At 39.6% G+C, this 27,369-nt stretch overlaps 1 protein-coding gene across 1 annotated transcript in view; it reads right to left on the reverse strand.

The window, feature by feature from the left end:
* RETREG1 (reticulophagy regulator 1) overlaps positions 1-25,984 on the reverse strand; it is a 69,767-nt gene extending 43,783 nt beyond the window's left edge. The window contains exons 1-3 of the mRNA XM_065830633.2: positions 25,706-25,984; positions 11,511-11,617; positions 9,690-9,720 (exon numbers count right to left, since the gene is read on the reverse strand). Coding sequence (XP_065686705.1) covers positions 9,690-9,720; positions 11,511-11,617; positions 25,706-25,962 — 395 coding nt within the window. The 5' untranslated portion in view covers positions 25,963-25,984. The remainder of the gene's footprint in view (positions 1-9,689; positions 9,721-11,510; positions 11,618-25,705) is intronic.
* Positions 25,985-27,369: the final 1,385 nt, after the last annotated feature.

The following is a 27,369-nucleotide window of genomic DNA, read 5'->3' on the forward strand; positions in this document are numbered from 1 at the left end:
CTGTGAGAAGTGGGCCTGACTTGAAAAGTTTGCAAACCATTCTCTGTGCAAGAAGAAACTGGTTGTATGCAGCACACGTTACTTCTGGCATACATAAGCAAAACCAACCAAACAAAAAAACCCCACAAGCCAAACAAACCAACTATTTATACCAGGGAGATACATAACACCTACAAAGGATGTGCCATCTCCTTCAAACCAAAAAAAAAAACCAAACCAACCAACCAAGGACAGGTGTGTAGGAAAATGTATTAAACAGTCTTCAGACTGTAAGTGTGACTCTTTGGCCAAAGTTACAGCCTTTCTATTGAAGTATTACCATTTTTTGTTCCTGCAAGAAAATGAACACACAAAATTTTACCAGAATGCCAATTTTACCATTTATCAAATAAAAAAATAAACATTGAAGAACACCCTAGTTGAGAAGTGAGCTAACAGTTTGGAAATAACTAGCAGGAATAATGTCATGCAATATATATTAAAAAAATAATACAAATGTCAAAAAGTTTTTGCAATGTAGACAAATCCTTCTGCAATCTGCAGGAGGTTTAAGCATTTATATATAACATACCTTTGTGATTTGGAAAAAAAACCCACCATGCATATTGCTAGTTATCTGAGTTGGGACAATGCATTATGTGGAACAAAGGATAATTACAATTTGATATTTGAACAATACATTGGCTACCGAATAAATAAAATATAAGTTTAAACTGCAAATAAAACTCAATTCCCATTTGCCAAGACTACAGTTCTAGAAGTATGTACTCAGTTTCTGCAGGATTGCAACCACTATTTTATATTAAGAACAATTGGGAGAATGACATTTTTAAGCAGAACTATTTGCAGAATGTTGTCTTGCTTTTATTCAGCCTTATATATATATATATTCCAGCACAAATTCATATAAAAACATGCGCTAAAATGAACAGAACACTAGATGCCTTCAAATTACACTGAAACAACTGAAGGAGGAAATATTTGCACTCTGAAGCCTATTTTTATCTATTAGACTATTTTCTGCCCTCTGCCTTCCTGTAGGTCAACAGGAAGGTTTATTTTTTCCAGTCTGCTACCAGATTCCATGCGGTTGTGTACAGCCATGTGAAGAATGGATCTCATCTGGATGACCAAACCAAGACTCAGGGACTGCGCAACAGAAACTGATGCCGACAGCCCCATGTTTCAGTACTGACTGGGCTGCATGCCTGGCCTTGACTTACATGAGCTTTGCTCCCAGCTACAACATCAAGGAAATAGATGAACAAGCATAAAACAGAAACACTTCCGTTACAACCTTGATTCTGTTTAGATTTCCTCATAGAAAGAGACTATTTCCTAATCCACTCATCTGCAAGGAGATCGCTTCACAACAACCTGAAAGGCAGGCAGAAGATTTTTTTTTTTTTTTTGAGATACGATTAAGTAGCATATCCTTAAGGTCTCAAGAGTGATCTGAATACACAACCATAATGTGCCTGAGATTCATCTCAGAGAAACTGCTTGCATGTGCACAGTTACAGAGGCAAATCTAGTCCTCATGCTTGTTTGTCAAGCCCTGCAGTTGTTGCTGTTGTGGAACAGTATTCCAGAACATTGCAGCAAGAATCAGCTTCTTACTGTAACCATGAGCACCAGTCACTGGCATCCTTGAGACAGACAGGCCTTCAGATCAATAAGGAATAATGACACAAGGGTTGTGGTAAATGTGTTTACTCAACTCACTACCCTACGCTTATTGAATATTTTCAAGGGAAACAAAAAGTCACCATTAAGGTACAATGTACCTGACCAGCCTACAGGCATTTTATCTAGGACAAGATGAATCATGTTATATATCTCAAAGTACTTCACCTCTTTCTCCATTGATCACGAAATAAGACTGGGCAAACTAAATCAGAAATCTTCAGGCAAATGACTTGCACATTGTTCTAAGTCAACCCAGCAGGCAAAGCATATGTAAATCAGAAGTATGTAAAGCTTCAGACATAGTAAATGAAGCATGGTAATTAGATGAAAGTGGGAATTGTGAATTTATCTTTAGTGATAACATTAAGAGTTTTTTTCCATTCCTGTCAGTAACATACTAGGAAGAATTTTGCACAGCTGCATTATCAAGTTACAATTAGATTAAAAAGATATCTTCTTCTTGGAAAAACAAACAAACAAACAAACAAGAACCATGTATTACGTGAAGTCTGTCAAGCTCTGAATGGTGCTAGTACATAATATTGTTCTTCAGAGTGCACTGACCATTGTAACATGCACAAATGTCTATAAGCTGGGCTGATGAAAGTTAGAACCTGAATCTAAAGCTGATATGTCACAGCCGGGATTTAGCATCTGCTGACCCAATAATGGATGCAGTTCCCTACCAAGTAGTAACACTCTTTTCCCGGGAAGCAAGCAACAACTTTGACGGCTCTAGGAGTCCACAAGTATTGCCACAGTAAATTCAAATGAAAGGAATCACTGGAGGAGAGGCGTGGTGATAAACAGGAATGCCCTGGGTTTGGACGATAACCCCTGTGTGTCACATTTTCAACCTCCTGTCAGTGAAGGCTATTATCTTAGAAATATCTCAGCTGGCTAACTACTGAGCTTCAAGACAGCTTCAATAGTAACTCATGGTTTCCAATATCAAGTCCTAAATTGCTCCAGCAAAGATAGTTGACAGTTAAAAGCTGCAACCAAGAAGTGTCTTTTTTTCTTGTAATGTTCCTGTTTCTTCCTACAGAAGTTTAAGCCTTGATCAGTCTGATCATGTGGGCAGCAGTAGGTAAGACATTCTGCTCAGGGTGATGTGCTTTCTTATTGTTTCCGCCTCTTGGGACCAGAAGAGAGCATGCAAGTCTACCTGGGAAGAAAGCCCCGCTCTAGGAAGAAAGTCTTCCTGTCAAACTACAGGGCCAGGAGAACGCTTTTAAGCCTTTTTTTCATGGCCTAAAGAATTATAACCAAGGTGTTCAATGTATAATAATGTAGTAAGTACTACATACATACCGCAGTCTGTGCAGCTATCAGTGCAATAGTGAGCTTGGCACCATCTTTGATCAGGCAAGTCTCTTCCTCGAAGTCAGTAGCTTTAATTTGTTTAAGAACATGATCAAGCATAGGGGAGCCTGAAAACTAGCTATGCAGAGTTGCCAGTTTTTGTAACATTAACTCTTCAGTCTCTGGCTTTTTCTCTTCAGTCACTCTCTGGTAACCATTTTAAAGGACTGTTGCTTAGTCTTTTCTCAGGCTGCAACTGATTTTTTTTTTTTTTTTAGGCTTGCTATAAAAGGGTGATTTTGAATCAATATGAATTTGAACTCCTTAAGCTTGACCACTCAAGCAATGAGGGTGTGCCACAATTTCTGTGCATATTCTAATACATCTACTAGCACTGATTAGAGAAGCATCAGGTTTCAAAGAAACCTCACCAGGATAGGAAGAAATAAAGCAGCTCTATAAGGTATAAGAAAGTAATTTAACAAGTGACCTTTTCCAGTGCTCCTTTAATAGTTGTTACCCATTTTTTAAAAGGTGAGGTTTCAGTAGAGAATTTCCTCAGAAACAGAAGCAGATTCAGAAACAGAATGTGGTGCAAGAACCTGCTTCTCCGAGAAAGGTTCAGGATGAGTTCTCATGTTACTTCAGGTTGAAAATTTTTTAACTTAAAATAGCACTAAATGACTCCATTAGAAATGGGTCAACATGGGTTTATGAAAGGCAGGTCCTGTTTGACCAACCTGATCTCCTACAACAAGGTGACCCACCTAGTAGATGAGGGAAAGGCAGTGGATGTTGTGTACTTAGACTTCAGTAAAGGCTTTGACAGCGTATCCCACAGTATTCTGCAGGAGAAGCTGGCAGCTCATGGCCTGGATGGGTGTACTCTGCGATGGATAAAGAGCTGGCTGAATGGCCAGGCCCAAAGAGTTGTGGTGAACAGAGCCAAATCAGGTTGGAGGCTAGTTACAAGTAGTGTTCCCCAGGGCTCAGTATTGGGGCCAGTTCTGTTTAATCTCTTTATCAATGATCTGGATGAGGGGATTGAGTGCACCCTTAGTAAGTTTACAGATGACACCAAAGTGGGTAGAGTATTGATCTGCTGGAGGGTAGGAAGGCCACACAGAGGGATCTGGACTGGCTGGATTGTCGGGCTGAAGCCAGTTGTATGAGGTTCAACAAGGCCAAGTGCTGGTTCCTGCACTTGGGTCACAACAACCCCAGGCAGCACTAAAAGCTTGAGGAAGAGTGGCTGGAAAGCTGCCTGGCAGAAAGGGATCTAGGGGTGCTGATTGACAGCTGGCTGAATATGAGCCAGCAGTATGCCCAGGTGGCCAAAAAGGCCAACAGCATCCTGGCTTGTGTCAGGAACAGTGTGGCCAGCAGGACTAGAGAAGTGATTGTGCCACTGTACTCAGCACTGGTGAGGCCCCACCTTGAACACTGTATTCAGTTTGGGGCCCCTCATCATAAGAAGGACATTGAGGTACTAGAGAGAGTGCAGAGGAGGGTGATGAAGCTGGTGAGGGGCCTGGAGCACAAGTCTGATGAGGAGCAGCTGAGGGAACTGGGGCTGTTTAGCCTGGAGAAAAGGAGGCTGAGGGGAGACCTTATCGCTATCTACAACTACCTGGAAGGAGGTTGTAGCATGGAGGGTGTTGGTCTCTTCTCCCAAGTAGAAAGTGACAAGACAAGAGGAAACGACCTCAATTGTGCCAGGGGAGGTTTAGATTGAATATTAGGAAAAAATTGTTCATGGAAAGGATTGTCAGGCATTGGAACAGGCTGCCCAGGGAAGTGGTGGAGTCACCATCCCTGGAGGTGTTTAGACGAGGTTCTTAGGGACATAGTTTAGTGCTAGAGTTAGGTTATGGTTGGACTCGATGATCCTGAGGGTCTCTTCCAACTGAAATGATTCTGTGATTCTTAAAAGCACAGGTCTTCTCACATAGACATATTTTATATGGGAGACAGCCAGCTTTCACCGCCTGAGTTATCACAGAATCACAGAATGTTAGGGATTGGAAGGGACCTCGAAAGATCATCTAGTCCAATCCCCCTGCTGGAGCAGGAACGCCTAGATGAGGTTACACAGGAATGTGTTCAGGTGGGTTCTGAATGTCTCCAGAGGAGACTCCACAACCCCCCTGGGCAGCCTGTTCCAGTGTTCTGTCACCCTCACTGTGAAGAAGTTTCTTCTCATATTTCAGGGGAACCTCTTGTGTTCCAGTTTGCACCCATTGCCCCTTGTCTTATCATTGGTTGCCACCAAGAAGAGCCTGGCTTCACCCTTGTGACACTTTTATATTTTACATATTTATAAACATTAATGAGGTCACCCCTCACAGTTTCCTCTTCTCCAAGCTAAAGAGACCCAGCTCCCTCAGCCTTTCCTCATAAGGGAGATGCTCCACTCCCTTCATCATCTTTGTTGCCCTGTGCTGGACTCTCTCCAGCAGTTTCCTGTCCTTCTGTAACTGAGGGGCCAAGAACTGGACACAATATTCCAGATGTGGTCAAACCAGGGCAGAGTAGAGGGGAAGGAGAATCTCTCCTGAATTACTAACCACCCCCCTTCTAGAGTTATGTCAATGAAAAAGAACACAGGCTATTCTTGCTTGAACTAGTCAGTGGTGCTCAACAAAGATCAAGGAAGACAAAAAAGCAAGTGCAACAAATTAACAGTATCTTTACTGAAGCACTCGATCTCTGATGCTTTGAATGTATGTGCTGCACAAGGGATGCACAATGCACATGAATGTTGAAAAAATTAAATTTTTAAAAGAGTAATAATCAGTCATTCATCCTCCAACTACCACAAGCTTTAACTGCACAATAATAGTAGAAAGCATACCATCTCACTGCTAAAATCATCATGTGATAGCAAGTAATTGATATTAATTTTCAAAAGCAGAATTACAGAACACAAAGGTAAGACAGGAAACAAGTCTGTTCAGATAATTTGTTACTTTCTGACTATATATTATTTTTATAAACTAAACAGTGTGTGGCAATGTTGTTGAACACTAGAATTGGTCACTTACACAGTTAAACCATTAAAACAGCTCTTGGCAGTTTTGGTACATGCCAACTAGCACCTTCCCAAAGAACCCAAGGTAGTTTCCAAGTTGGCACAGACCAGGAATCCCTTCCAGCCTGCATATGGCCATTCCACATGGACCATAAGGCACATAAATGCTACAGACACCTTTGTTTTGGGCCTCAGTGCCAGAGAATGGTCGTGAACACATTTAATTTATTAGAATAGGCATTGCCTCTCATTCAGAGTACCAAGATCTATCTTGTTTTTTCTCTCTGTTTGTTATTTAAGAGCATGAGATTCTCTCCTGAGTAGTGTTTTTTGTGAACAGAGAACATGGAGATACACTTGACACATCTTGATTATATAAGATAACATGAAAACAGTTTTCCTATCCAATCTTGACTAAATTGAAAAGCAACCATGAACACAGACTCAATGTCCTATAGCAGTTCTTCTAATTTCAACCCAATTAACAGGCACATTTATATGTTAACATTCAGAAAAACAAAACAAAACAAACAAAAAACCAAACAAAAACAAAAAACACAAACAAAAACACATACACACACAAAACCAAACGAAAAACAACAAAAAACAGAAAACAACCACCAAAAACCACAAACCCACAAATATCCACCCACAGTGCTATCCTAAAGTCAGTTCTCTATGTGAACTCACAGAAGTTCAAAAGGAAAGCTAGGGTACAACAGCTGAAATGCCATTTATGCTAAATAACCTCTCTTAAAGCCACCTTAACACCAGAGGACTGTGAAGTGTCTAAAGCAACATCTATTTTTAGAGAAGGTATGCAAGCACCAGAGAACTGCAAACCAGTAAAGACTCTGTTCTGTGCAAACTGTCAGGTAATTAACAAAGGACACACATGCCTAATCCATGGCTGTAAAGGACATCACATCAAACCTTCTGTGCTTTCAAGAAGAGACTGGTCAACACCCTCAGACACATGGTGTGAACCGTGGGGCTGTCATATGCAGGGACAGGAGTTGGACTCAGAGATCCTTGTGGGTCCCTTCCAATTCAGGACATTCTGTGATTCAAAGAGTCAATCAGCTTGTAGATGAACACTGATAGCCATAAAAGTTCATCTGGATTTCTGAGATGAGTTTCAACAAGGTCTCTCACCAAATGCTCTTATGGAGACTAAGAAGTCACGGGATATGAGAGGAATTGTTCTGGTAAAGATGAAGACCAACTGGAAGGAATTGTAGAATTTTAACCAAGTATCAAGGGATTTGTTTGCAACAAAGCAGATGAAATGTGAACAGCTTCATATAGAACAGAATCTTAAAGTCACATGGGCTTCAAGTTGACATTCACTACTCAAGAACACAATCTGGAGAGGATTGTCTATCCATGAAAACATAAATTCAAAGTTCAGTAGAGGTTAAAAAAGCCAATCAAGCACTGGTATTTATCTTCAAAAGAAGAGAGGGCATTCTTACAATAATGCATAGTCCTATGCCAGTGTGTAGTCCAAGGTCCCCCTGAATGCCGAGCACTGTTTCCAATTCTGTCCTCCTGACAAAAGGGATAACAGAAATGGAAGAAAAGTGCAGAAAAGCACAATGAAGGTATCAAAGCTACAGAAAAGTTTTATTTTAGGGAACAATTAAGTGTCATGGACTGAACGGGACACGATATCATGTCACAGCTTGCTGAAGGATATTAATAGAGAGTGATTGGTCATTATCACTTCCAAAACATGCACAAAAAAAAAAAAAAAAAGGGTAGGAAGGGATTAAGAAACTATTATATAGCAGTAAACAAATGCAAGGCTGTGTTTACAAAACACAGAGTTTAGCTGTGGATATCTACAATGAGACAAATTCATGGCACCTAAAACAGCTGGGGAGAAGGAAGAAAAAAAAAAAGTACCACTGCTGTTATGTAGAAGTCCTTCGACTGGAAGTTGCTGGAGGTTGGGAAAGCACAGGAAGAGAAGTACCTGGCAAACTTGTCCTGCTTTTATCCAGTACCTGCAGCCATGTTTGTCCTGGCTGGCCACCTTCAAAGAGCAGGTACTGAGCTAGACAGACTTATGGAATGACCTTGTGTTCTTACCATTGCAAATGATTTTACACAGAGACATACAACACTTGTATTATATTACCCAGCAGCACAGGCTACAGTGAGCTCATCAAATTCTCTTTTCTACTCTCCCTATAGGGCTTCCCACAGAACAGCGAGTCAAATACAAGATTCTCAACACCTGAAAACATAAACTCAAGATATTTGTAATATTTATAGTCTTTTAATGAAGATCAACTGTTCTGACTTTGTGATCTGATGAACTAGGGAGTGAGATTAAAAATTTGTCTTGGGCTGCAGAATTATTTTTTTATAGAAACAAAGTGCAGTTAAAAACCTATTTTTCCTTCCATTCCAGGAGCAATCTGTTTTTCTTTGCTCTCCTCCTCTTTAATGTAAAGAGACAGATAAATTCAGATGCTAAAAAACAAAAATATAGTAAGCTTTACGTAAATTTCTTTTACAAACAACAGAATGAAAGAATGAAACACAAGTCACGCTAAAATCTTCAAAGCACTGCCGGTCTACAGAGATACACTAAGTAGCACTAGCTATGGTAAAAAACAAACAAACAAAAAACAAAACAAACAACAAAACCCCACCCAACAACACCAAAAACAAACAAACAAAACACATAAAAAAAACCACTGCTCAGTTAATGGACTAACCTGTTACCAGTTCTATATGGTTCCACTTCAGGTGGAAAGCCTAAGGTAGTTCATACCTCTAAAAGTTTAGGAATGACTGCACATCTGAAGTGCTTTCTGTAACTGCAGTATCTATGCTATGTAGAAACCACAAATCTGCATCTTCCCTTTTCACTCTTGGCAACTTTGCGTTACAGTTTCTTCAGTGTTAGGGTATAATACAACAGTGGTACTAATGGATATTTCTAACAATAATTCCCAGTGGTCTGTTTAAAAGAATAACACTTTAAGTATACAAACCTTTATTCAGAAAATGGATTGTCTGTAAACCATTTAGAGACATTGTTTATATTGCAAACAAATTAAATCAATTATATACTCTACACTAGCAACATTATGTAAACATTTGCCTGTGAACTGAGACAGCTCAACGGCAAGTCATCAGACTTCACAATTATTAATTTATATTCCTGTGTATCTCAACTAATATTTATTTGAAATTACAACGATCACCTACCTGTGTTGGCTACTACAGAGATAAAGGAAAACCTCAGCAAGCTTACCTAGTTCTAGACAGCACTGGTATAATAATGTTCTGGAAGTAAGCTACCTTCTTAATCAACACAGTGTTTTTCCCTAATAACCAACTTCAAAGAAAACAAGGATTCCCAGAAAACACAAAACGTGATAATCCCACTGTAAGAAACAGCATTTCTAAAAGTATTTTGATACGTTACTGTATATTTGAATATAACTCAAATCAGAAAAAAATACACTTTCTACAAAGTTATTAAAAATTATAACAGATGAACAAGTAGTAATAAACAAAGAAAATACGCTAAGATAAAAATAATTCAGGTCTATGTTAATAAGAGGGAAAAGAGACAATTTAAGTTCCAGAGTAACTATAAAAAATATATCTAAAATAACCAATATATTAAAAATAATGTACTTACTTGCCAGTGATGGTCCTCCAAAGCTGCGCACCTGAAATTGTGGGAATGTAAGATGAAAAACAACACACTAAAACAAAAACAATATTATTTTCTTCTTTATTCATAAGGAGTGCTCAAATTAGTGACAAAAAGAATTAGAAAGTCTCTGTAAGGGTTAAAACAGGAAGGGTATATTAACTTAGAATAACAATTCTTTAATTGTTTTCTGTAAACATAACATACCAGTTTAAAAAAACAATCAGTATTAAATATTGCTACATTTTCACATGTAAGGAGAAGACGACCAACAGAACTTCTGCTTTACATCCCCAAACTGACAACCACTTTCTATATTCCTTATGAATCCGTAATAGTCTTGCCATCTAGTGGCTGGCTGGAAGTGTGAAGTGGCGACACAGAAGTGCTACACTGGAAAGAATTTTTTTGTGCTTTTCGGCGTGGCACTTAATTGATTTCAAGTCACTACTACAAGGTTTCTACAGTATTACTTCAAGAACCTGATTGTTCTTGAACTCTGTGTACAATGCTATCAAAGGCAATAGTAAAATTTTTGAAAAAGTTAACTGTACTAAAATAATCATCCTGTAAGCTGGGAAACACAGGTCTTCCTAGCCTCCTCTCTATGGTGAATGGTAAAACAACCACAGAGAAATAGGAGTGAAAAAAATAAAAATGGGATGGTATTGCTACTCTCTTAGCTTGATCGATATCTGTACTCTTGGATTTGGTCAATACAAAGATAGTAGTAATTACAGCTAAGAGAGAACTTAGGTAAAACACTACCTTCCAACTAGTGAACTATAAACATTAGTGACGATTTATACACCAAAGAGACTAAAAACCAAATTCTGTTAAGCTTTTCAGGTTGGCCTCTGAGCTTGCAATGCTCAAGCAGGAAACAGAATGGTAATGGAAACTCTGGAGAAGGCAATGACAATTATCCTTCAAAAAAGGTTGCGGATAACTGCCCTAACTTAGTAGGGAAGAAAAGGTTGTGGCAGTCAGAAATGATGTGGTAGTACATCAGAGAAGAATATTATGCTTTTCCAACACCTATTTCCTGCTTTTGTGCTATGTGCAGGTGATTTTTCAAACACTTTGCATGGAGATTCAACAAACAAATGGTAAAATAAAGACACTTAAAAAAAAAAAAAAATCTTTCTGACTGATGATGAGCATTTTTCCAAAGAATTTTCAAGATGGTAAAGAAGCAATTAAAACAAACAAAACCCACCACACAACCAAAACCAACCAACCAAACAAACAAAAAAGCAAAACAAAACACACAAACAGCCCAGCCAATAAACTCAAAATCCCTTTCAAACTTAGTTGAATTCATATAAGACTTTATAGACACTGGAAACTAAACACTATTACATAAAGTAGAAAAAAAATACTGCTCACTTATTATTTCAGTTGTGCTAGTATAGGTACTTTCTCAGTCTGCTTACAAAGTTGATCAATTTATATTGGGTCACCCAAACTTTCAAACAATTATGTGATTAATGTCAGAAGAAGTATAAATGTTTATGAAAACTTTGTATTTAGAAATAATGTATTTCTAGACCTAGCAGTTAAGGAACAAGAATGACTGTTTACTGATGCCAGTTATACTCACATTAAAATAAATCTCCTAATGTTTTTTCTATAAAATACAGCAAAACTTCACTGAAAATAGTAATAGATCATCATAGGCATAATATTTCTCTCTGAAATTAGCCAATACTTTTACAATAATCATAATGTCAAAGTGGATTTAGTAACTACATGCTCTGAATTGCGGGTGTTTCAGTGAGGAACTCTATCAGTATACTGCCTTACCTTTTATCCTCGAGAATACCAAATCCTTTATTATCTGAAGGATGAGTATTCCAAGTATTATGAGAGAAGTCAGATGATACACTCTCCAAGGGGTCAGTGCAACAAACCTAGAATGTCAAGAAGTCATAAATGTTGGATACTTTTAAACTTACTGGAAGTATACATAAACTGATAGCTACATTTGTGCAGAGTTTGAATTATAAGACTACTCTATCAAAAACGAAACAACAACACCAAAAAACCACCAAAAACCAAGTATGATATCAGTACTTCTGAATTACTTCAGCCAGCTCAAGAAAAGCAATAGAGAAGTTTAGAGAAAAATTATTACGAGTTAAGTTCTTTCAAAGCTGCCCAAGCATAGCTCATTAAATCAAAACTCCTAACAGCTCACATCATGTCATCCCACTGTTTTTTCTTGGTGATAATCTTCACCATTAAACAACTTTGATTCTGTTTAAGGATCAAGTTTAACTGCACTGAAGGCTTTGCTTAACCTACTTTAACTTCTTGATAATGGAGGAGATGTGACACTGTAGAGAAAAATCAAATAAAGAATTTCTCATACAACTTCTAGGTATCAGAAGTTCATAACAAATGCATACCATTAAGTTATATGAGCTTAATGATACGCCTATTCTATAGGTTCTTCATGGTGGCTTGTGCATTAATATTGTACAGAATCAAACAGTATGCCCCAACTTAGCAATTCCCATAGGCCTGTCCTCCATGGTTTAAGAAATACATCAATACTGAAATTTATGTATGTGTGCATGTGAGTGCATGTGCATACACACAGACACATTTTATCAGTTGTTAAAGGTAAGATCAGATGTTTACTAAGAAGGTTTAGTCTGTCTTTCCAAGAATATTCAGAACATGTTTGACCTAGTTTATGCTCACAGCTAAACCATACTGTTTCACAGCTGTCACCTGCTGTTAAAAGCAACTGCACTAATGTGGTTGAGGATTAGCAAACAAGGATTAACAAGGTAGCATCCTCTCTGAAAGATGTTTCCCAGTTATGTCTACCTCCTCAATACTGAAGTCTTTCTGCTCCATAGTTTTTGGGGAAAAAGTCTGCAATCTAGTTGGAGCAGCTAATGCAGTAACCACACAAGGGCTCTCCACTTACTTGGAAAGGTTTGAATTGTTGTGACTGGACTTCCCACGCCTTAACATTATTGGCTGTCATACTCCTTCCTCCCCTACTCCAGCACCGTTTATTTACACTGTGCTGTTTGTAAGAAAGACCATGCCTTATAAATTCACTCACAGCCATCATCTAGGTTCTCAGGTGCTCCAGCTATATGGATTAGCAAAACTGTTTGCAAGCCATGTCAGACAGATCTACACCCTTGAAGTCCTTACTGATTAAAAGCTGATAAGGTCCCCTTGCAGTTGTTTGTTTTTCATGTCTACCATAAACTTATAAAAAAAAAGCTGGCATCTGAAAACGACTTACTATGCCAACAGTGTAAGGATTCAGAATTCTTACAGGAATTACCAACATGATGCATAGCAACCAGGCCAACAAAAAGTTTCAGTGATACTTTTGTTTATTATTAAGAGGTAAGGCTTTCCCACCCTCCTTATTCTTCGTGAGGAAGAGATTTTACTTAAGTATTTTTAACACATACACATATCCGAGAAAACTGAAAGGCTCCAGAATGACAGGATCATGTACTGCACAAAAATATTTCTGTTTAGTAGAAGAATTAATAGCTATACTTATTCAAGAATTTTTATGCTCTCTTTTTAAGCAATAAACTGAATTTCGAAGTGTTTAATTTCTTCTACAAGTAAAATGGAAGTAACAAACATGACTAGAGACGTAACAAGATTTGTCCCCCCATGAAATTCCACAGTATTTTGAGAGATAGGTTTGTGGTTTTGTTTTTTTTTTTTTTTTTTTCCAGAAAGCAAAGGTTAAAACTATGTATAGAATTATGTATTCTATGTAATTACTTCAGCAGCTAAAAGGGCAGTTTACATGACAAGAGGGCAAGAATCTGTACTGCAGACAGTGTGGGACTAAACAAAAATGGTCATGAGGCGCCTAGTCCCCAGCACTGGCTGAAACAGGAATCCCCAGCACATGAGAGGCCTCCACTCAGACACAGCCACCTGGTTTCTGAGCATGCAAGAAATGCCTCAAGCCGCTTCCTTGGTTTGCTGGTACCAGTGGCCTCACCTGTGAAAGATGTGCACTGGTTGATGTATGCACCAGCCAAGTTGGAAGAGTTACTGAAGGCAGTAAGCAGGAGGCAGACCACTATGGAGTATGATCTCCAAAACGTGACTGGGTAAGCAGCTAAGGAGCTGTCTGCACCTACTCTGAGCAGGAGTTCAGATGAGCTGAGCTCTCAGTGTCCTTCCAACCTATATTCACTGGTGTAGGAAGAATGTAGGTTTGATGGAGCCAAGCCTGCTATTGACCTGCACTATGAGAGACTGAGAAACCGTTATTGTAAAAAGAAACAGGAGAGACAACTATTGACTGTTAGGATAATTAAGCAGTGGTTGCCCATAGAGGTTGTGGAATTTCCGTCCTTGAAACCTGTTAAGACAAAATCCTGAGGAACCTGTTCTGAATTAGGTACTGACCATTTTTGAGCTGAAGGTTGTACTAGAGACTTCCCAAGACTCATACTGATCTCAACTATAATTTCACCCTATAAAAGTGACTGGCAAATCCTTTTCTGTAAGATGTTGAACCTAGAACTTTCAGGCATAACCATTTCTATTTCGTGGCCTGGTTGCACTGCAGCTAGACCAAAATAATTCTAAAGAGCAAAGTTAAGAGTCAAAACTTGACTACTTCCACAACTAAAAGTCAAAATCCTTCAACTGTGTAGTGGTAAAATATTTCTATTGCAATTTTAAAATAATACCCATATACAATACTACATATGAGTGTGAGATTCACTGAAAAAATAAGAGCAATTCACTGGAAAAAAAAAAAAAGAGTACATCATTCTGAAATTCCACTGAGAGCTACCTTACCTGCTCTTCAGTATTTCAGTTACCTTCATTTTTTCTACCTACATACAGTCACAGAGTACAAAAAAAACTGCCCTAATCCCATAATGCAACTTCTCTTAGCAAGTCATTCTTCTTTATTTTTAGTGTCACACAAATAAGCACGCACTGCCATTAATCTCTATTGCCTATTCAGAGGTTGCTAAATTTAAATGTAACCTTTTCAGTATTTTGGTAACTTCCACATTTTGCTAAAATGTTACATTTAAGTTCAAGAATGGTGCTCTGACTAAAAATAAAAATAATTAAAAAATAATACCCTTTTGACAAGGTTCCCATAGCCATGAAAGTCAGATGGAAAGAAGAGACAACAAATGCAACTGAAATCCCAGTGGCAAAAGCAAGACTGCATGTAGTAAGAGAGCAACACATTAAAAACAAAGATTAGGCCTAATCTGGTTATGGAACCCCTTTACTTGCTCCTGGATGTGGTACTACCTAACACTGTATCACTTAAAGACAGAAAACTACCCTAAGGTACCTTGTCCTTCTTGACTTTTCTCCAATGCTTTATAATATGGGATGGCCATATGTCAATACTGACAAGATATCTTAACACAACAAATCATCCATTGGAACTGTTATATCAAGAAGTAGCCACCACCCAGTGCAGAGCTCCTGGGACAATTAGCCGCACAAACCAGACCATACAGAGTTATCCAAGCAGTGCAAGTCAGCTAGGAAATTTCAAGAGGCAAACATCGTCACACAACACTGTAGTCTGTAAACACAATGAACTCAACATGGCAACAGCTATTTTTAATTGTACTAGTGAGATACAGGGAAGGCACAGACCCCCTACATTACTTCACAAGTCAAATATATCAATTTGAGGATATAAGCCTCATTTCAGCTGTGAAGGTATATTTTTTTACAACATATTCTAGAATTATTAATGACTTGCACTTTGTGAACACAAACCATAAGAAAATATTTCTTCAGAAATTAAACAATTTAGATTATCAGTCAGAGATAGTTATTTCTGGAAAGCCTCAGTAGGTGCACTTTTACTACTCATGTCACTTTAGATGAATTCCAGAAATAACCACATAAATACATAAAAGTTGTGTATAACAAAGACATGAACATGAAGCTTTGCTTCACCATCAGCTATTACAACACATTTATTGGCTGCATAAGCGATTTGCAGACTTCAGTTCAGTGCTCAAACAATACCTATTTACATCTTAAAACCAGAACTAAAACTTTTCAGAGTATTTTTGTGGTGTTTTAAATATCATAGGTTGGTATTGAGTTGTTTCCTCATTAAACACTAAGGTAAAAATCTACTAACCTTCCAGCCATAGTTTTCCATCTAACCAGCCTTGTTCCATAAGACACAGCTATGATGCACCACTCAGCGAAAATGAGAACTGTCCACAGCTCTACGTGAGGTATCTGTGTGCAACCATGGGCTATGAGACAAACCAGCTATAGAATGGCTCTCACCTGTACAGATCATGTATTCCTAGGGCATTTTGAGAACGCTCAACTGCCAGCAAGGGAAATTCTGCTTTTTTATCTGCTAATTTTAAATGTGTGTCTACATCTGTTCTTACAGGGAGTTCCCAAACACTGTTTCAGATGTCTGCAGTGATGGCATGTAAGTAATGAAAAAATGTGGTCATAACTGTTTCCTGGTGGTAACCATTTCCTGCTCGGAGCTGAACGTAGACCATTCTTCCATGCTTACTCCTGGAGTGATCAGTTCCAGTCTGGTTGCAACAAATTCTGATGCCTGTCTCAAGCAAGAAACCTGGAGAAGGGGAGGAGGGTTTGTTTTCTTCTAAATACAGCATGAAATAGAATTCCTGAAGAACCCTGCCAAAATACATTGCAAAGGCATCATCAGGAAGCTCGTGCTCTTACTCATCACCAGCTCAATAATTTTGTTTGCCTTCTTGTGAATCAAGAAGCAATAACATATATTAAATTCAACTATATTTTATTTAAAGGTAATTTAACACTTTGACTCGCATAATTGAAAAAACATCCCAAAGCAGGTTTGCAAAACCTGTTTTTTACATCTATTAAACATGTGAATTTACAACTTCTATGTGCATTGCTCTTAGATATAAATGATTTTCATATTAAGCCTCTGTAAATATCAAAATGCAGTATCTATAAATATTAAAATCCAAATGCTCAGGTATTCAATACATTTGAAATCCAAAACTCAATAATCCAGTATTTGGCCTGCTGCTCCTTTAGTACCTCTTCGTCTGAGCCAAAGTATTTAGACACTTGTTCAAGAATTACAGTGCAAAAATCCTTTCCACATGCCTGCACAAAAACTGCAAATACTCAAGACAGAACAAGTTATGCACGGTTCTATGGTAGAAACTGTTTATAGACTAGAATTTGGTAGAATCTTATTATATTTATATGGTATTTAGCTGTCTATCCACATGTCTGAAAGATACACAAAAACTGTGGTACAGCAGATCCCCAGTTGCAGAGAGGGAAACACATTGCATGTAAGAAAATACATATGCATATCTGCTGTCAAAAATTTTAGAATGAACAAAGACTTTATAAATTGTCTCTAACAAACCTCCTCACCCCTAGAAAAAGCACAATTTGCTGAATAAAATAATTTCAAAACCCATTTACTCTACGTATTATGTAAAAATAGATTTAAAATATGCATACCATCACTTCGGGTGCCTGGCAGCTTGAACTCTAATAACTGTGTAATTGTTTAGCTGAAAATGTAAAATACTGCAATAGTATGCTTCTTGAAATATGTACATTAAAAGTGTTTAAATTACTTTTAACTTAGAGAAGAAAAGTGTTAGTTTCTGTATAGATGAATTAGGCAAAAGTACCTTTTTAACTTAAAGATTTTTCTAAGTAAGAATGCTGCCCAAGAACTTAGAGATCTACAATTTTTAATAAAATATTTCAACCAGAATAGAATGAAGAATGGGAAAGCAGCTGATTCATTACTTATGTATGTGGCAGCCAGCAATGGGTTTTCCCCTGGATAGTGCCTAGAAGAGTACTTTTTAACATTAAGTACATTAAGTACAAAACAACAACAAAAACACACACACACAAAACCACCACCAAACAAACAAAACTACAAAAAAGAAAAAAGCAAACAGTAGAGGCATGATTCATATTTTAAAACTTGCAGCATTTTCCTTAATTCTTTCTTTGTTAAAGACAAGTCAGTCATCAGCCCTTTATTCAAGAGGCTTATTTGTCAGGTTTTATTCAAAAGATTAGGATCATATTTGTTCAGCCAGAAAGCACAGATCAATTCAAACCTGGACAGCTCTTTTTTAGAAAACCTTCTAGAAATTATTAGGAATAACGATTTTGGAATAATAAATAAACTTCTTGTTGTAAGAAACAGACTTTCACAAACTTAAACTACTGTTACTTTGACAACCACCTGTGGAAGCTGTAGTCCTCTCAGAGGTCTGTGCACAGGTTGCAGGACAAGAGGCAAAGACTGCAGGGCAATTCTAACTGAAGTTAGTAACACATATGATAGGAATTCAAATTGCACATACTCTCTACCCCAGCTAAAAGAAACTACATTTTAAACTTATAAATAAGTCTAAATAAAAATGAAAATAGTACCATTCTCTAAGCAAAAAATATTATAAAAATCTCTAAAATGCTTTGCGTTTAATCACTGAACAGAAATTTGCTTATAAGGTGGTAAAGTTGAAAGTATACTAGTGGTCAGGGAAATATGATCAAGTCAATAATAAAATGTCACATTGCAAAATTATGTCCCACTGTTTGCAAGGAAACCTCTTGGAGAATGCAATAATGATCAAATCATTTTTCAATATTTGTGGCTTATGGACCAGATTTACTGTAACACTGCATTCAAAGGGGTATATCAAATAAAAAATTGAGAAGGAGTAATTTAAATGACTTAGCTAAAAGACATACCTTCTGAGTTTACTATGACATCAAATGCTACTGTTACATCAGTGACAACAGGGGATGGTATTTCCATGGAAATTAATTTTTCTTTTCATTAAATACCAAAATACCTCAAATAACCTAGCTTCCTTTATTTTTGCACAAATATGCTCAGATGACCTTAATTAACCTGTACTCTGGCAAAGTACAGAAGAAATCTTAATCCCATTTTCTCATACAGTAGCAGCAGTTTGATGTTAAACAGTCCACCTCTACCATGTTGCCCTAAATCTCCTTTTCTTTAATGCTCTCATTAGTCCTGTGGCATCTACCATGGAGCACAGCATATCCCCCTAGAACTTCCACTGTTTTTCCAAATTCTACTTACTATTTGGAAGGTCTCATTATTTTGAGTTAATAAGAAAGAATGATAGTTTCTTAATGTAAGACAACTGCTTTAGACACAATTTCTAAGTTTTAGTGAGACAGAATAAGCCCAAGCCATGTTGCAATTCGTCTATTCTCCTTTGTTTGGGATTTCCACCTTCCACAAAGTCCTCATCCTGGATTTGGTCCTAAATTGTTCAGTAATGCTCACTTTCCCTCAGTTCCTCAATTATCCCATTTGGTTTCTTTCCTGATTGATCCTGTTTTCATCTTACTGGTTGAAAAATGTTGTAAACTGTCCAGGTTTTTATGTAACACTGTCTGGCTCTTAAACAATGTCAACTTTCATTCCCATAAACCAATTTCTCAGCCCAAACTATGCAAACTGTCACTAAAAAGCTGTTGGGGTAGTGGCTTTAATTTTTTTTTTTTGCTAATTTAACTTTCTGTTCCACTTTTCTACCTCCAAAGCCCTCAAAAGTTTTAATAACTTGTATTGGAAGAGTGAACATAAACATAAAACCACCTGAGTGAAAACAACTAGATCCTAAAATTATAACACAACTTGTGTTGCCATCAAAATTTTAGCTTTACCTGAGAAAGCGTATTTTGGAATATCATCATCTAGGGAAGAAAAAAAAAAAAAAAACACAAACATTTTTTTAAGCTTACAGAACAGCAAATTACTGTACTGTAGTTGGGTATAAGAAAATAATCACAATACCAATAAATTACAAAAACTTGGTAAAGGGCAGCAAATTGAGAAAGTTAAGACTATTGGACTAGAAGAAATAAACTAGCACTCCTGTAAGAAAACCCATTCATATGGATCAAAGTGAATTTCAAAACTGCATGATAATTACAAATGAAATGTGTCAATACATAACTTATTCTACTACTCTTATTTAAGGAATAAGAGAGAGAAATTCTTACTAGAGTTTGAAGCAACCTATATTAAATTATCCACTTGTGTGTTATCCTGAAACTTTAGATTTTGGGAACGTAACCCCAAAATGACTAAAAAGGCAGCTCTAGGATCTACTGTAACAAAGACAGCTGAAGACCGAAATTTCCCAAATTCAAAACCACATTTAGCATCTAGTTGCTACAAGAAGAAAAACATTTTGTCATGTACTCTCCCAAGTTGGAAGATATTACAAATTTAAGATAGTGATGTGAAGGCCTACTTACTACAAAGCAGCCTCAAAATGTCAATACTCCTTAATCCAACCCACTTAATTTTAATGCATTTTTCTTTCTCAATGAATTTAGTTTGCTAATCTCCCTCCTGTCCAGCACCACCCACATATATTCTAAACGAAAGCAAGTATTTCGGACCAAGTAGGTTTTTTGTTAGGATTTAAATTTGGGCAGAATTCCTTCTGTGTTAATTTTGCTTTGTATGCTCTCAGATTGGAGTGTAGTTTTTGGCAAGCTTAAGTCTGATAGGTGAAAAAAAAGGATTCTGAATTACTGTGTAATCTGATTTGAAGCTACAGGAGGTAAAATAAATGTTGTAATTTGCAAATTCAATAACTTGACTCATCAAAAATCTAGAGCTGTGTAAGTAAAATTATAAGCCATATTTAGATAGCCAATACAATCTATACAAAGTCCCTGTGAATTTCTTAGTAATGACATCTGTTGGCATGTTGGTAAGGAGGAGTGGCTTGTATGGATAAAAGTCACATGATGCTACAAGGATCAAGTGAGTCATCCTTAAAGAAGGGACCACACAAACTGCTGAGGGAAAACAACCCCCAGGCAGTACTGCTACAGTGACTGAAAAACACTGATGACCACCACACCAGCCTTCTAGAAGTAACATCACTAGCATAAGAAGACCACAATACAGACAAGATCAAGAAGAAAGTAACATTTTGTGAGTGTCCTGGTTTAACCCCAGTTGGCAACCAAGTACCAAGGAATTAATTCACTGTTTCCCATGGGCAGACAGGTGTTCAGCCATCTCCAGGAAAGCTGGGCTCCATCATGGGTAACTGCTACTAGGAAGACAAATGCTGCCACTTCAAAAATCACACCTCTTCCTTCTTCTTCCCCCAGCTTTATATATTGAGCATGAAACCTTATGGCATGGAATATCCCTTTGGTCAGTTGGGGTCAGCTGTCCCAACCATGTCCCCTCCCAGTTTCTCATACACCTGCAGCCTTCTTGCTGAAAATTCCTTGATTTGGTAGAAACATTGCTTAGCAACAACCAAAACATCAGTGTAACATAAACACTCTGCTCATACTAAATCCAGGAAGAAAATCAACTCCATCCCAGCCAAAACCAGGACAGTAAGCACTGGACTTCTTAAAATTCAGGATGCCAAGTTCACCAACATGTCCTGTTTGACTGAGCAGTTCCCTGAGGACTACATTTCCAGTGGTACCATGGTCAATGTTGACTGCAGGCAGAAATGTAGAGTCCCCTTTCTCAGACACTTGAAATGCAACATAATGACACAGCCATGCCAAACACGTATAGAGTTATGAACAGCTATACAAATGCGCGTGCTGCATCTCCAATAGGTCCGCTTCTTTGCTGTAACAAATAATAAAATCCAGATGCTGGCACCTGGACTTGTATATGTGTATACACTGTGCTCTGTGTATACTGTGTACAGACTGTGTTTACACACTGCTCTGAATGTGCAGAAACCCTGCTCTATAAGCAAGCTATCCATCAAGATGTAGCAGTGGCAGCATTTACAATTTGTGTGCAAACATCCGAAATAAATGCTTGGCCCAGTACTATTTTCTTATGGTGAAAGAATAATTTAGTGAAAAGCACTTTGAGATCTCTCTATGGAAAGCTTTATCATTGCTAAGCAGAGATTTCAAGTAAGAAACATTTCAATAACAAATCTTAAAGCAAACTGGACACTTAAAGCACATCAAACCTCTGAGGTTTTATATCTGGAATAACCTGCAATGCACATGGCCAGTTCAGATGTAAGAAATATTGTTTCCTCCCTTGATGAATTAATTCTCCCATACAATAAAAATACTCCTTAGGTCTCAAACCGAACAACAATAAAAAAATCCAAGTACAGATGATGAAGAAAGACACTATTTTTAATGGTAAATTTGACCACCATACCTGTCTAAATCAAGGAATGATACTTGTCCTTTACACAGTTGTTCAGTTCATTTGTTCATTCAATACAATAACATCCTACAATGTCATTAATAACAGACTGCAGCAAATGTGTATATTTGCAATGAGAATAACAGAGTAATGCAATAAATTCTTTCCACAAAGAGAAAGAAACAGAAAAAACCATTTATTGCATTTGAGTCTTTCTACTGCTTCTCTTCCCAAGAAACCCCATGGAAATCAGTGATTTGGGCAACTGGTGCATCTATGGATGAACTTGCAGAAACACAGGATATATCTGCAAACTACCGAAGACCTTTAACATTACAGAATTACTAAAAATAAAGTTGTCCCCCTGACCACATAGAAATATTTAAAATGACAGATTGGGAAAATAAAAACAAGAAGCTGCCACTATCCCTCCTACCCATACACATATACAAATAATTAGGCTAGAATACTAGCTTAAAATCTAAGACTGACTATCAATATTTGTCTAAGATTTAACCTAAGACTGAAGGTTATCAGTCAGCAGCCTAACACTTAGAATACCTGGACTAAACTGGCATCAGCATGGAGTTTCTCTGCTCCTGGGCAAATCACTTATTTTCAGTACTATGTGTGTAAAATTGGGGAAAAAAAATCTTATTTTCTCATGTGGTATTTTGACTTCCGTTTATAAACTATGTACAACAGAAAAGTAGAATTCATATCACATTTCAGATGATTAAGTGCTAAATAATATGTATTTGAGGGTCATTTGGGACAGTGGGCTTCAACCTACTCATAGTGAAGACATAATGGGAGTGACAAGTGGTAAATGTTTTTTCAATAACCAGATTTCTTTCTACTCCAACTGCCAGCCTTGTTTCATTCATTTTAAAAAAAGTTTTATGAAATGTTGGTTCACTCAGTATACCAGTATATCTAAAAATTAAATTGTATTACAAATAATATTTAATACATTTATTCAAAATATTGAAGTAAAGCATATCATGTTAGCTTTTTCAGGGTCTGAAGTTAGCGCAGCGTTCATGTTACAAATCCAAGGAAGCTGAAAAATGGTAGAGTACTGCCTAGTCTAAGAAGGTCCTGAAGTCACAATCAAGAAGTAGTTGTTTTAAGCACTGTTGAAGAGTCCATGATGATTTGTTAGAAATATAAAAAAAAAAAAAAAAAAGGAAAACAGATGAAATTAAATTTATTGTACCTACAAGAAAATTATTTCAGTAGTAAACATCAAAAATGCATTTATATAGTGTCATGGTTAAAAGATCTTTAATGGGAAAGAGGTTACAATCAAATATAAGCAAACAAAGTATTTTGTGACATCAGATAAATAGTTGACACTCAGCAGCTCCTATTGCAACAGTTTACATATGAAGTGTTTTGAATGGAGTACATACAAGAACTAAACTAACTGTGAGGGAAAAAACACAATCCCACTAAAATTCAAGGGATAGGAGGAAAGAACTATCACTGCTTTCCCAACATTTAGAAAGAAAATTAAACTTCACCTTCCCTTCCTCTCACTTTCACCAATGCTATTGCTGATATAGTAAAAGAGGTCTCCTGTTCAGCCATACAGACTTCTCAGCTTTGAGAAATACTGCGATTAGAGGTCTGACACACTGGGCATGCAAGTACCTCTGCAGGGTGATGGGGATATCTCCAGGTACGCAACAAAAGTTGAGGTACATGGAACAGTAAATGGGAAATGCTCTTTCAGCCGAGGCTCCTGTTAGGAGAGACTTCAGAGGCAGCAGAGGAGAACTTTTATTCCCAGTCCTGAATCAGTAGTGCCTGGCTGAGTCATCACAAACCAGGCTGACCAGTTGGATCTCAAACAAGAAAAGAAGCAGCAGCAAACACACTGTGCTGCAAACATAATGCCAACACCAAACCAAGGAAGTGAGAAGCTGGATTTAAACAATTGTTTCACTTTCGAAGTGTCAGGTAACAAGATCTTTCCTGAAGATCTTCAGTCTCAAACCACAAAAGTTTACTGGCCATCCTACCTGTCTCTACATATTTCCTAGTTTGTCTCCACCTCTGAAATTTCTCCAGCACTAGGTTAGCGAGCTTCCTGCAATACTTCCTACAATACTACTAAAATGAAAGCAATCCTTGCCCTGACTTTTGCCATACTGACTCATCTTGATAGTAAGAAAGTAAAGTGAACTACAAATTTTGATAAAATTACTTCATGTACTCGTCACATAACAAGTTGCTAGTAAGACTATCAAAGGAGATTTCCTCTAGGTATTACATAAGCAAGGTATATAGTGATACATTATTATGATCCAACTTGGACAGAAGATCAACAAAGAGGCTGCTCAGCAGCTACTATTCCTTGAGACAAAAAATGTATTCTGTCAGATGCTGTCCTTAAAAATTTTATCAGAGCCATGTCACAAAGAAACATAAAGCATTATCACTCTTCCAAATCACTGAAAGAACAGAAGATCTCTGAGGTAAGCAGTGAATGAGAGCAAAACCATGTAACTTCCTCGATGAAAGGATTGGCCATGGATATTTAAGAGCAAGACAGATAGTAAAAGTCAACCTAAATTAAACATCACACACACTTCTCATGGGATTAAAGAAGATGAAATTATTTTGAAAATACTTGTACAGCAACATTTTCTTGTGCAAAGCAAAGCTTCAGAAAGATATCTTTCTATGAATTAGATCTCATGTTTAAACATCACACTGTTAGGGTTATAGAGAACTAAGTGGAGCTTGCAACTAACCCACCTCTTCGCTTGTTTGCTTTTCATTTGCTTAAGAGGAAAGGAGGCAATTCTAGCCACAGGAGAGGAAACACAACTTGGTTTTAGAGTCTTAACAGTATTATTAGACAGAGCCCTAACACATAAATTGCTTTACATGGGCAAGTAGGCATACAGCAACATTTTAAGAGATCAGAAAATGAAAAACATTGGCATTGGCAGAACATAAGATCAAGGGAAAGTCCTGAAGAAGTTTCGCATAGAAAGACAAGTTTTTCCTACAGAAACAAACAGAAGGGTTGTTATAACAATGAGCATGTCCCTTTGTTCATGTCTAGGTTTTACTCGATAAAACGGTATCTGACTAAAACAATCTTAATCAAAAAAAGTGAACCGGTGCACTGCAGTTACATTCCAGCTGTCCCCACTCCACAAAGCCTCCACTAAGTAGGCCACCGATTTGGAAAAGCACGAACACCCAAGATGAACTCTGAAGTAATGGACCAGCATCATACAGCGCAGCTCTAACTCCCGGCTTGAGGCCTCGTTTCAGGAGGGTTCAAAACTCTGCACAGAAACGCAGGCCCAGCACCCTTCTCTGCTGCAAGAAATAACAGCTTCTCATCGGGGCGTGCCGCAGCCGCCCGGGTCAGCCCTGGTCCGAGGCTCCTCGCTGGTATATGATATAGTGGGGGAAGGGACAGGAGAAAGCGGACACAGAGGGCGAAAGGACCCGGTGAAGCAGATGCACACAGCGCCAGGGCCATACCCTGCCCGGGAGCGGCTGCCGGGGCAGGACAAGGGATGGCGCAGGTGAAGAGCAAAGCAAGACCTTCCCTGGGGACGAGCAGGTGGCCGGGTCAGCGCCCCTCAAAAGGGGGTCGGGATGGGGAAGGGGGCGCAAACCAAACGCTCCTCCCGGGGGACGAGCGGAGCGAGGGGTGGGGTATGAGGCGCCCGTGGCCGGGGGAGCGGCAGCGGGCCGGGGCTTTCATCTCCGGGGGGGCGGTCCCGACCCCGGCCCCCACCCGGCCAGGCTCGCTCACCAGAAAAGCAGGTTGGCACAGACGAAGCCGCCCAGGCTGTGGAGGGGTCGCTCCCAGCTCAGCGCCGCGGCGATGCAGCAGCCCACCGCCAGCCCCGTCTCCCCCAGCAGCGCCGCGGCCGCCCCGCCTGACACTTCCGCTGGCTCTGTATCCCCTGCCGCGCCCCGCTCCTCGAGGGTCTCAGGCCGCTCCCGCCCGCCGCCGGGCTCCCCGCCTGCCTCCGGCTCCCGGGGCTGCGCGAGCGCCGTGCTCGCCATGGCTCGGTGGCGGCCGCCGGGCTGCCGCTGGGGCAGGCGGTGCTGGGCCGGGCCGGGCTGGCGGGAGGCGGGGCAGGGGCGCGGCCCAGCCGGGCGGCACCGGGGGGCGGGGTCCGGAGTGCGGCCGTTACGCCCGCACTCCACCCACCCACCGGCGCCTGTGACGTCACCGCGAGCCGCGCACCAGACGCGGGCGGCGGGGAACCGCCCCGCAGGCAGGTGTCACGAGGGGCTGCGCCTGCGCGCGGCAGGTGCCGGGGGGCGGGGCGAGCGGCGGCTTTTGGCAGTTGGTGCTGTTGACAGTTGGTGCTGTTGACAGTTGATGCAGTTGATAGTCGGTGGTGTTGATAGTAGGTGGTGCGTGCGGCCCCGCGCCCGGCCGTTGGTGTCCGGCCGTGCGGTCCCGCCGTCTCCCGCCGTCTCCCGCCGTCTCCCGCCGTCTCCCGCCGTCTCCCGCCGTCTCCCGCCGTCTCCCGCCGTCTCCCGCCGTCTCCCGCCGTCTCCCGCCGTCTCCCGCCGTCTCTCCGCAGCTATGCCCCCCCGCGCTGTCCTGTCTGTTCAGGCCCTGAAATGGTGGGGTGTGGGGTTACGGTGGGAGTAGATGCTCCAAGCTGCCCGTGTCTTCTCTGGAGGGCTCGTAGGTGTTCACCCAGGTTGCAGAAGCGAGCAGGTAGGGGTGCTGAGGATTTTGGTTCCCAGCTGGGGAAAACTGGAGAACCCGTTGCTTTCTTGATTCAGGGAATGGTGTGGTGAACTGTGCTTTGTTTAAAAGCTGTAGTTCATGAGACCAAGATTCTCAAAGTGTGAAGAAATGTGGGACACGCAAAACTGGGAGCAGTTGAGAAGGGAGAGAGGACATTTACTGTGTAAGTACCCAAACTGCAGCCCCAGCTGCTGCCAGGGTGTGCTGCAAACTGTGGTCTGTACAGCTCAGGCTGCAGGAGGGCAGGGAATGTGTCCCTGTGCTCTAGCGAGGGACAGAAGCAAACAGGTCATTTGAGGGTAAAAGGTAGAAATTGCTGATGGCAATCTGTGGGGAGGACAGCTGGGTGTGATGTTGGGTTTAGTGAACTGACAAGCTCCTAGTGAGGAGTGGGCTCAGGTAATGCCTGGATTGTGGGCACTGAAATGGCAGGGCTTGGGGTTACGGTGGAAGCCAATGCTCCAAGCTGCCCGTGTCTTCTGTGGAGTGCTCATAGGTGTTCACCCAGGTTGCAGAAGTGAGCAGGTAGAGCTGGTGAGGATTTTGGTTCCCAGCTGGGGAAAGCTGGAGAACCGTTGCCTTCTCAAATCAGGGAATGGTGTGGCTATGACTCTGTGAAACCTACCGGAAGATGTTACTGCTGATGCTCCTTCTTCATCTCTTGCTCATGTATATCCCCCAGCCACACAAAGATCTCCAAAATC

This window comes from Patagioenas fasciata, chromosome 2 (assembly GCF_037038585.1).
Source record: "Patagioenas fasciata isolate bPatFas1 chromosome 2, bPatFas1.hap1, whole genome shotgun sequence".
In the NCBI taxonomy this organism is placed as follows: Eukaryota; Metazoa; Chordata; class Aves; order Columbiformes; family Columbidae; genus Patagioenas; species Patagioenas fasciata.